The 11,288-nt window shown below is 43.8% G+C and overlaps 1 protein-coding gene across 1 annotated transcript in view; it reads right to left on the reverse strand.

The window, feature by feature from the left end:
• The window catches only part of SYNE2 (spectrin repeat containing, nuclear envelope 2), a 257,316-nt gene that overhangs the window by 68,131 nt on the left and 177,897 nt on the right, over nucleotides 1-11,288 (reverse strand). The window contains exons 77-83 of the mRNA XM_006756713.2: nucleotides 11,027-11,158; nucleotides 7,514-7,710; nucleotides 6,442-6,574; nucleotides 5,334-5,516; nucleotides 4,777-4,923; nucleotides 2,508-2,684; nucleotides 684-839 (exon numbers count right to left, since the gene is read on the reverse strand). Of these exons, the coding sequence (XP_006756776.1) occupies nucleotides 684-839; nucleotides 2,508-2,684; nucleotides 4,777-4,923; nucleotides 5,334-5,516; nucleotides 6,442-6,574; nucleotides 7,514-7,710; nucleotides 11,027-11,158 (1,125 nt within the window). The remainder of the gene's footprint in view (nucleotides 1-683; nucleotides 840-2,507; nucleotides 2,685-4,776; nucleotides 4,924-5,333; nucleotides 5,517-6,441; nucleotides 6,575-7,513; nucleotides 7,711-11,026; nucleotides 11,159-11,288) is intronic.

Raw genomic sequence — 11,288 nt, forward strand, 5'->3', positions numbered from 1 at the left:
GGGAAGGCGTGGGGAGGGGGTGGGGGTGGACTAGATGGGTTCAATGGGAGGAAAAAAGGGGACATATGTAATACTTTCAACAATAAAGATTAAAATAAAATAAGCTCCCCCCCACCCCCCGAGAATAACAATAACTATGCAAATATTTGGTTCTGTTTATCATTAAAAAAAACACCACCACACTTGCTGGTTTGGCTCAGTGGATAGATTGTCAGCCTGCAAACTGAAGGGTCCCGGGTTCGATTTTGTCAGGGGCACATACCTCAGTTGCAGGCTCAATCTCTGGCCCATCCGGGTCAAGGTGCATATGGGAGGCAACCAATCTCTCTCTCTCTCCCTCTCTCTCTCTCCTTCCCTCTCCCTCTCCTTCTCCCTCTCCCTCTCCCTCTCCCTCTCCCTTTCCCTCCCTCTCCCTTCCCACTCTCTTAAAAAACAAAATCTCAATGAAACATATCCTCAAGTAAGGATTAACAAAACAAAACTTTCTCTTCCTTCCTCTCTCTCTCAAAAAAAATTCAATAAAAATATATATTATAAAAAACACCACACCCTGGATAATTAACTCTCTGACATAAAAAAGTAACACATGGGGTTGGGAGGGAGTCCCGAGAAACGACCGTGGCTGGCCCTACTTGTGGACTAAAGACCCTGCCCTGTGCCGACAGGTGCTGTGCGGCACTCACCTGACAATCCAGGAGTGTCTTCTGCACTGAGACCACACTTTCCGGTTTCTGCAAAGTTTTCAGTCGCTCCTCTTGAACCTCCATCCAGTTGTTCAAAATCTGTATTTTGTTTTCATTCTCACTAATACTTTCCAAAAGCTGTTCTAAATGTTGTATCTACAAGTTATGAATGAGACAATTTCTTATTTTAAACCATATGCTCTAAAAAGTAAATGTCATGATATGTTTTAAATAGGATGACATATTTTCATCTGAGATTTTTTAGTAAGTATAAGGTTTCCCAATAACTTTTGTAATAAAAATTCATAAATCAGGAAATAGAATTAAAATCCCTTTTAAAAACAATTCTAACATTTGAAATGAAACCTAACCTGCTAAGAAAGCTGGCTGTTTTGGAGTTTCATAATATCTGAACAAAATAAAATCATGTTGCTGACACTCAATATTATATAATATATAATATATACACACACACACACACACACACACAGTATTATATAGTTACATATGCATACATATATGAAAAGTTTTTTTGTTGTTGTTGTTTTTTTTTTAAATGACTGGTGGTTCCCCCTCCCCCTCGGGTGGTTGCATGGACTGCTCTCTCCCCCTCCTCCGTAAGAGGCAGCACCACCCGGGCTGTAGCTACTGTTGCTCTTGCTGATGCTGTAGCTCCCGCTGGTCCTGCCGCGGCCGCTGCAGCCGCTTCTCCCCCTCCTCCTAGTGCCTCAACTCGGAACCGGTTGAAACCGGTTATATATGAAAAGTTTTGTATTCGATTTCCAATTATTTCACGGGCACTTGCTTGTCATGACATATGCCTTTATTAATTTAAAAGGCTTCCCAATATTTCATTGAATGGACACAATATAATTTGATTAATTTTTCCTCTGTAGTTGGAAAATTAAGGCATTCTACTTTCAGCAGAAACAATAATTGTGAATTTAATACTTTGTGAGCATATCTTCCCCTTTTTGAAGGACTATTTACTTAAGATAAATATGTAAGAGGTAGACTGCTAGGTAAAGCAGTAAGATAGATGATTATTATGATTCTTGAAATTTTCTGGATGCATTCCAAAAGGGATTTAAGCCATTATCTGAAATGTATGAATGCAATAAAGATAAAAGCCCAAGGCTTATTAAATTTTTCTAACTTAATAAGTGTATGTTATATTTATGTTTATTTTAAATGTCTAACTGAAGTTGTAATAGTTCCATATTTATTTGCTAGCTATAGTTTTATCTTTTGTGAATTGTCTGTCCATGTTCTTTGTTCACTCACATACTTGAATTTTAATTTGTATAAATCCATTTGTGTGCATTCCTCTGCAAAAAAGAAATCAACAGACTGACCTCCCTATCAATTATATACAAAACTTAAATATTTTCCAGGAATAAGTTCTCTTCATTTTTTCAGAGTCATGGAATAAAAATCTACCAAAAGGTCACATTCATTTTTCTTCCTTTTTACAATCTTTTCCAAACTGAAATACTTTGCCACTTTTGAACAGCTACTTTCACAGAAAATGTCAAAATCTCTGACCAGTTAGTAGCCTCACAGAATACTAGACATTTTCTTAAATAAAAATTTCTCCTCTTCACTTGCCTAACTCAATTTCCCATTAAGAAATCTCAAAAGAAACACAAGAGCTATTTCATACTCTCCTATGGAGAATACTAAAACACAGGGTTATTACGGGTTATCAATGAGATGATGATCAGGCTACACTGTAATTTAACTATATGAACATCTTTTAAGATTTTTCTGAACGCGGTGTTTTGCAGAGGCCCAATCCCACATCAGACTGTGACACAAGCACACCTTTCTGTTGAGCATCCCGTGTACCCGCTGCCACTGGCGGTTCATCTCTCCCAGGTGCTCTGCAAATTCCGTTCTCTCGTAGCGCTTACTCTCTACATCACAGGTGCTTAGCTGAAGTAATGACTGGTTAACAAAGTCAACTATCCATTGCTTATAGTCCATTTCCATCCTAAACTCCTAAAACAAAAGGAACAAACAAAATTAAACCACCAAAGCCTGACAAAGAGTAGGTTCGATGACCTGGAGTTCCCCTCTGCTGCACTCTAGGGGGCGCCAAGCTCTCACCCATCAATCAAGGGGCACCTGTCAGGAGCTATGCTCTACCTTCTCCTACCCCACCAGCGGCCTGCTTTACTTGAGTGGACAGTCTTTTTGGAAAGTCCACATTCCTGGGACAGACTGACTCACCGCTTTCAAGCAGACTGAACTGTCACAGGCAGCATCAGGCATGGTGGCTACCTCCTCTGAACCAACAGCAGGACCCAGGGAGTGACGAAGGGTCCCTGTGAGAGGCTACCGGAGAGTTGCCCTGGAATTCAGAGTCAACCTGCAGGCTCATGGAAGCGACAGGATGGGATGTCTAAAGGTAAGACTCCCAGGCCACCCAGGCACTCTAGGAATGTAGGCAGCTTCTCTCTTTCTCTGGGGACAGTCTCAGCCACCCAGTTTACAGCAAGCCTAACCCCAGGTAGGGCCAATCACATTTCTGTCAAGCCTGCAACTTGTTGGGTTTATTCTGGCAAGTTCTAGCACCTCCTTTGGAGACATCCAAAGGGGAAAATCAGGTGGTACATGCGGTTACTAAAGATGAGAGAACACACCCATGTGGACCCTCTAAAGATTCCACTATCACTGAAGTTACATTTGTGATAGAATCTATACTAATAAAAGGGTAATATGCTAATTAGACCAGACATCTTCCAGATATCCATCCGGATGTCCTTCTGAACAAAGCCACGGTGACGGGGGTCAAGGCAGAGGCAGTTAGGGGCCATCAGACCAGCAGGGCATGAATTTCGTGCACAGAGCCACTAGTATAAAAAGCAAATGCTTGCTAACATCCTGCTTTGTGATTAAGCCACTCATCTTCCACCTGTGAGGTCTTTGAAAGCAATGACCAAGGCCATCATCCCTGTGCTTCTAGGGGCGAACACAATGCCTGGCACACGATGTTTGTGTGTGGCTTGTTCAATATGACTTAAATCTACTTGAAATCAAGTATCACGGAGAAAGCCATGTTCACGCCTATCTGTAGGACACCAACTTTTCCTTACATTGATTTTCCTACGTCAACTCATTCTCTTATTCAAAGAACATTTACTCAAAACCAACCGGCTGCCAGGTACGGGGCTAGGTGTGCTATTTCAGGGAGCTGAAGGACAGCTTCTGCTCTCAAAACGCTAAGTCAAGGTGGGGAGACAGGCAACCAAGCACATAATTCTAATACCATGTGGTAGGAACTATTGATGGCGCCGTAGAGACAGCTAATCCTTGAAAGTAAACTAATCCGGCCGGGAGAGTCAGGGGTAGATTTCCAAATGAGAAGATACTTGAGCTGCCCCTTGCAGGATGACCAGGAGGGTTTCTCCAGGTAAACGCGGGCACTGGGATTCCAGTGCAAAGTCCAAAAGCATGAAGAGAGAGAGCACCAGAGCAGTCGAGGGAGCACAAATCATTGGGTCCAGGCAGAGTCCAGGGTTTGCGCGGGGGGAGGGAGGGGGGAGGGATGAAAAGAGGAGGCTGGAGAGGTGCCGAGGGACCAGAATCAGTTAAAAGGTTGGTCGCCCTGGCTGGTGGTTCTCAGTGGTTCAAGTGTCAGTGAGCACCAAAGGGTCGTGTGTTTGATTCTCAGTCAAGGGCACGTACCTGCGTTACAGGTTTGATTCCAGGCCCCCATCAGGGTGCATGAGGAAGGCAACCAATTGGTGTGTCTCTCTCATCGATGTTTCTCTCTCTCTCTCTCTCCCCCTCCTCCCTTCCCTTTCACTCTTTTAAAAAATCAATGGAAAAAATAGTCTCAGATGAGGATTAAAAAAAAAAAAAAAAAGCTTGGATACTGTCCTGTGGTGAGAGCCACTGCAGGAATTTAAGCAGAATAAGAACAAGTATACGAAGTTCTCTCTCTTGAGAATCATCCAGCACCCCACCCCGACACCCAGAATTAGTTCTTCTAAATTACATTCCACGAATGTCTTTGTTCAGTATTTCCTCTCCGACTGCCTTGCCTTCCTGTTTAATGGAAAGGCCTCCGCTCTTTCTGCATCATTACCTTGTACTTCTGAAGCAGGTTTTTAACTTGAGATGCAGAACCCGGAGAAGGCGCGGCGTCTTCGCCTGCAGTTTGACGTTCCACATTGTCCATCCAGCTAATCATCTCGGTGATTGCTTTGCGCGACGGCAATTTCTCCATCTGAAGCTGCAAGGACAAAACGATTTCCATTTAATTACCCGCAGTTAACAGCACGAAACAGGGCATCGCTGGAGATGATATCGGGTTTGATAAAAGGTCCTGCTACATAATTACGCAGGTTACTCACAAAAACAAACCCCGCATTCAAGCTGAGAATAAATGACCCCCAAACAATGACAGGGACCTTCACATCAGCGACCACAGTGGTGCAGATACACGGGCAAATAAAGTAATTAAGCCTGATTTCTCTCTGCGGAAAGATCCCATTGGGGGAGAGTCCAGTAATTAAGACCTACATTCAGCGGTGCTAGGGAAAAATAGGGAGTGTCAATGAAAATTATTGAGTCAAAGGAATAATTTTAAAAACAGTTGTGAGCTAACAAGTGAGCGCTAATTTAAACGCTTTAACGACTTGCCTGGTGAAGTTTTTCCTGAATGCCGGGGAGCTGCGTGACGAGCATGGTCCATCTCTGCTCGAACTGTGCTAGGGCAGCTCGCAGCGCAGCCGTGTCGGCTTCCTTCAGGTGCAGGAGCTGGTTCCCGGTGCTTATCACCGCGGTCTTCAAGGAGGACTTCTCGTCAAGCTCCTTCGAGAACGCCTGGAGACCGTTTTACAATGTTGAAATTTTAAAAAATGTTCAATAGGGAACAGAATAGCCAAGAGCCAGAATAACCAGTTAGAGACCAAAACCAAATAACTGCATTCAATTCAAACAGTGACTATTTGTATGTGGATGTATAAGTATGTATGTGGGTATGCGCACGCTCACACACGTGTGTGTCACAAACACACTTATCCTACTAAGGGTCAGACACTGTTCCAGGCATTAGCTACGTGGAGGGGAATGAAAACTGAATTCTTGCCCCTTGAGTGGCTTACAATCTAGGGGATTAATATTTTAAAAGACAGACAGATCATTATTGCAACTTTAAAAAACCAAGTGTGCACCTGCCTGGCGTGGCTCAGTAGTTGAGCATCGACCTATGAACCAGGAGGTCATGGTTCGATTCCCAGTCAGGGCACATGCCTGGGTTGCGGGCTCGATCCCCAGTGTGGGGTGTTGTAGGAGGCAGCCGATCAGTGATTCTTTCTCATCACTGATGTTTCTATCTCTCTCTCCCTCTCCCTTCCTCTCCATAAAAAAATCAATAAAATATATTTAAAAACACACACACAAAAAACCATGTGTTTATTAACTTTAATACTCATGACTTCCTAACCTTGTGAGGTTCTTGCGGGGGCAGGAGAGTTATTTTCTGCATTTGTAAAACGTGCCCCATGTCAGAGCAAGTTTTAAATTTATATATATTTCATAGGGCCAATTAAAAAAATGCTTCATCCTTATCCTAAGTGCACAAATAAACTGCATAAACAATGAGTTCTAAGTTTGGAGAATGCCGCTGCTCTCAGCCCGTCTTATTCCCCATCCACAAATGATGGAGCCTCTATCGCAGCCCCCAACACTTTCCCCGGATACCGATTTCTGGCCGTGGGTTATCTGGGCATATTCTGTTACAACTTACAAAGAAACGGTCTATGTTGCTTCTGATTGTGTCCAAGTCCTGAGACACGTTGAGGGACTGTTCTTTCCAGTAGTTCAGAGTTTGCTGAGAAGATTCCAACCACTTGGTTAACTGGTCCGCATCTCTGTGATAACTAACAAGAGCCACGTGAAAGGAAGTTAGAAACGCTTTCTATGGATGATGTGCGTCCCCCGCATGTTTTCTTCTTATTTTACTGTGTGTTTTCCTGTGTTCATCAGCCCTATTATTCAGAAAATTATCATGTTTATAAGGACTATATCCTGTTTTATCCCAAATCCGACGCTCCTGGCACGTTTATGACTCTCTCCATTATGACTAATCAAGAAGAAAGAGACATTTTAAAGCCTTAAATAGTCTATCATTAATTTCTTATTACAGCGACACAAAAATAAATCCATGGGTAAGGACGGAGATTATTTTTATGCATCCAATGTCCTCTAATAGACGTGTTTATAGTAAAAATACAACCAGCATTTGTAGAAGTTATATAACAAACAGCAAAGTGCGGTTGGCCAGATGCCAACATATTTAGCTGCTGTGATGAAAATCCCCAGGCAAAATGCTACACTTCTTGTAACTTCTAATCTTCTTTAGGATAAGACAGCCCCTTAACAAGTAGAGATGAGAATGAGGCTGAAAGGTTCTACATTCTGTACTTTCCTCAAGGGCTTCAAGATGATTTCAACTAAGGAAAAAAAGTCTCTGAAGAATTCCAAACATTTTTCCAAATTATCCTGCTAGCTATAGTTATTACTTTATTTTAAATTTTAAAACTTTTGGAAGAGGAAAGAGCAATCTCATGGCACAGAGGTAACATGCATTATCATATAAATCCTATCTTCCACAGAACTGATTACACATTATCCTGCGTCTAGCAAACCAGTACCAGAGACTCTAGGCCCCACGTAGCCCAGCAGGGGGACCCGACTGCCTCAGACTGTGGAAGAGAAACTACATGGGGGGCCACGTGTAGAAACCGGGGGCCGCAGGAGCCCCCAGGCCTTTCTGCACAGCGAAACTTGATGCCAATTGGCGCTCTAAGGAAACGTACCTGAGCAGATGCTTGAGGAGCGTTTGCAGTCTGTGGAGCTCATGGTCGATTTTTTTGTTCAGGGACAACCACTGCTCCTCTAGCTTTGCGATCTGGCCCTCTAACTCAGGACAGCTCACGGAGGCCACCAGCTGCTTGCCTTCACTGAGAGTCTGGGAAAGCCGGGCATGCTTCTCGTCGACGTTTCTCTTTATTTGCTAATAAAAGTCAAGTCACAGAATGAATTACTTCGAAATGAAGCGAACGAACCTGCTCCCAAACACTTCATAAAAGGCCAGCGGTGGAGCCTGCGGAAGAAACACGACCCCTTTCCTAACCCGCAACACTCCTGCAGTCTAGTCTGGCTGGACAAACAGGACGACTGGCTTATTGATCACTTTTCTCAACGCCAGTTTCTAGTAATGTATTTCTACTGCACGGATTTTAAATCTATAGACTTAGATGTGTGAACAGAAAACAAAAATCCACACACCCACCTAAAAACAAGAAAGCTGGCAGCCTAGGGGGCACAAGCAGCTTGCAGACAGGAGTGTGCGTGACCCAAAGATGGTTTTAAACAACAGGAAATTTCACAAAGAAATGAGGATTTCCTGGGACTCTGGGCAAACCGGAAGATCTAGGCCCCTGGGTCTGCATTCTCGTGGGCCAAAGATGGGCTGAAACCCAGCAGTAAGCCTCCTGTCGAAGAGCCTGCTCTCTCTGCTTCCCCTACCCAGTTCCTACCGCCCCCCTCCTCCCGTCCCATGGCAGACCAGTCAGCCTGCCTTCTTTCTGTCCTCCTGCCTGGCCCCATAAGCATTTTATATTGCAACCTCGATATGAAGGGGCTCAATAAGAAAACATTTCTTTTATTATCCTCTAGCCCCGAATAGTAGGACAAAATTCTTTTCCAGGGTCTTCTCAATGTAAAGACTCAGTAGGGAGAAAGGATAAGGAACTCAGCAGAGCAAATTAAAGCAGACAGCACATCATCAATAAAACTTCACGAAAAGGAAAATAAAATTCTTCAAAGCTGCGAATACAATGACCCCCCGAAGAACTCCGTGTAAGGCAATTATCCCCCACGGGTGGATTCAGCCACCGGCACTTATCCTGACAGCTACTTAAATTTCATCTTCAGAAATAACTTATGATCAAAAGAGAACTTTGGCCATTTTCCAATTAACTTAAGCCTTTTTAAAGCCAAAAATTCTACTTCCAATGTCCTTTGCATCACTCCCATTTGTGACCCTCTCCCGCTACCCCAGCCTATGGGCTAGAATAAACTGTCCAACATTAGTTAAAAAAAAAAAAAGGTTTTCATTTTCTAAGCCTTCAGTGTGAGGCACTCACTATTTAGAGCAGTGGTTCTCAACCTGTGGGTCGCGACCCCTTTGGATGTCGAACGACCCTTTCACAGGGGTCGCCTAAGACCATCGGAAAACACATAGATAATTACATATTGTTTTTGTGGTTAATCGCTATGCTTTAATTATGTTCAATCTGTAACAATGAAAATACATCCTGCATATCAGATATTTACATTATGATTCATAACAGTAGCAAAATTACAGTTATGAAGTAGCAACGAAAATAATTTTATGGTCGGGGGTCACCACAACATGAGGAGCTGTATTAAAGGGTCGCGGCATTAGGAAGGTTGAGAACCACTGATTTAGAGCATCTCTGAGAAGTTTTTTTTTGTTGTTGTTAATCCTCACCCAAGGTTTTCTGTTTTTGTTTTCACTGTGAGAGAGACACATAGATTGGTTGCCTTCCCACACGCAACTCAACGGGGGGTGGGGAGTGAACTACAACCAGGCACCTGCCCTTGACCCTTCAGTGCATGGTCTGCCGCTCTAACCACTCAGCAACACCGGCCATGGTTTTGAGAAGTTTTCATTTCCCCATTTCATACATGGAGTCAGGCTGCACTGGCCATTTGGTCCATGAGGCTCCGAGCCAGCAGCTGAACACAGGTTTGTTCTGACTCCAGAGGCCACGCAACTGACCTACATTCCACGTCCTACAGATGTGTGTCAATCAAGACACAAACCTCTGCATGACGCATGAGACTGAGGCCCTAAGAAATCCACGAGAGGGGTGGTTGTACCAGATACCTGACTTCTGTTAGCCTGGCGGATTCACTTAATGGTCTTAGAACAAGGGTTTCATTTTTAATAGAATCCCAGGTGATATTTGAAGGGATAGAGTCACTTTTGGGGAAATGATCAGGTTTTATATTAGTTTGGCTGAAATTAACTGTTTCTAATATAACGAGGTTTAACATGCTGTTTTCAACTTCATTCTCTTAGCTGTTCAGAAGGAACCTTTAGTATCTAACAAAGCATTCAAACAGCAGTTTCCCAAACCAGAGGACTGAGACTGACCTTAGAGTCAGGCTCTATAAAATAAGACGGCAAAGAGGGCAACTGCAGCTTCTAGTTACCTAGACAACATGACCACAGCGTTGCAACCTCTGGGAAATGTTGCCTGTGGGAGCCTGAATGCCTCCGTGGAACAGCCGAGTATTCCAGGCTCTCATTCTCCAGCCAGTCTATTCAAAGGCGACGAACCTGCCTTTGAAGCTTTGAAGTTGATATGTGATAACTACCTCTAGCCGCACACCTCGGCTTCTCATCACTCATATTCTGAAGTTAAAATGTGAGAAGGTTTTATCTTGTTGGCCATATTCTCAGTGCCACTCGAAAATCACGCCAAGGCAGCGGTTCTCAACCTGTGGGTCGCGACCCCTTTGGCGGTCGAACGACCCTTTCCCGGGGGTCGCCTAAGACCATCCTGCATATCAGATATTTACATGACGATTCATAACATTACAGTTATGAAGTAGCAACGAAAATAATTTTATGGTTGGGGTCACAACATGAGGCACTGTATTTAAAGGGCCAGAAGGTTGAGAACCACTGCTCTAAGGCTTTATCTTCCCTGTGGCATCGAAATCCGAGACACATAGGCCTTGATAATAGTACTAAAAGTTGCACGAAAAAATATTTGAAGTTTGAAGTCTTTTGATGCTGCCTGTGGCAGGTGGCAGGTTATTGTCTGGATCACAAGCTATGTCCCATCAGAGCTTCCCTGTAGTAATAAAACTAAATAGATGTTCAGAGGCTCCTGGTTTACAAAGTTCTTCCCGTATGTCGGTTGATTTCCATAACCACTGATGTCCACCTCTCCAGACAGGTAGAACCGGCACGACTGTCTGTGTTCTACAGATAAAGGAACTGAGGCTGGGGCAAGGGAAGTGACAGCAGGGAACGTGAGAGCCAGCACCCAGACCGAGGTCCCTGACCCCAAGCCACACACGCGGCGATGCTGGGAGCTCTCAACCCAGTCTACAGTTTCTCCGAATGTGTCTGACAGGGATTTGTGTGATGAACAATATTTCATTTCAATTCAAACCATTCGCCTGCAAAAATCAAGCAACTTAGCAAAATAAATGTAAAAAACCCACCCTCCCCCACACACAAAATGCTATCGACCATGCCTTTGACAGCTTCCGAGCGAGCAAAATACCTGGTAAAGTGAGATCCTTTCCACCAGTCTGTCCTCGGTCTCCTCCACCAAGCTCACAGAGGGCAACGTAGATGCCAGGATTTCCAGGTCCTTCTCAAGGGAGGCATAGTTCTCATCAAATTCTTCCCATTTCTAGAGAATCAAGAACATCCAACCAAGAGGAGCCCTTGTAGTGAATCCCAGACAGTGACAAAATGAATCACAAAAATAAAAATGGACTCTGAGAGGTACACAAAATTAAAGCACGGATTCTAGGGGTTTC

The sequence above is a fragment of the Myotis davidii genome, unplaced genomic scaffold, assembly GCF_000327345.1.
Source record: "Myotis davidii unplaced genomic scaffold, ASM32734v1 scaffold474, whole genome shotgun sequence".
In the NCBI taxonomy this organism is placed as follows: domain Eukaryota; kingdom Metazoa; phylum Chordata; class Mammalia; order Chiroptera; family Vespertilionidae; genus Myotis; species Myotis davidii.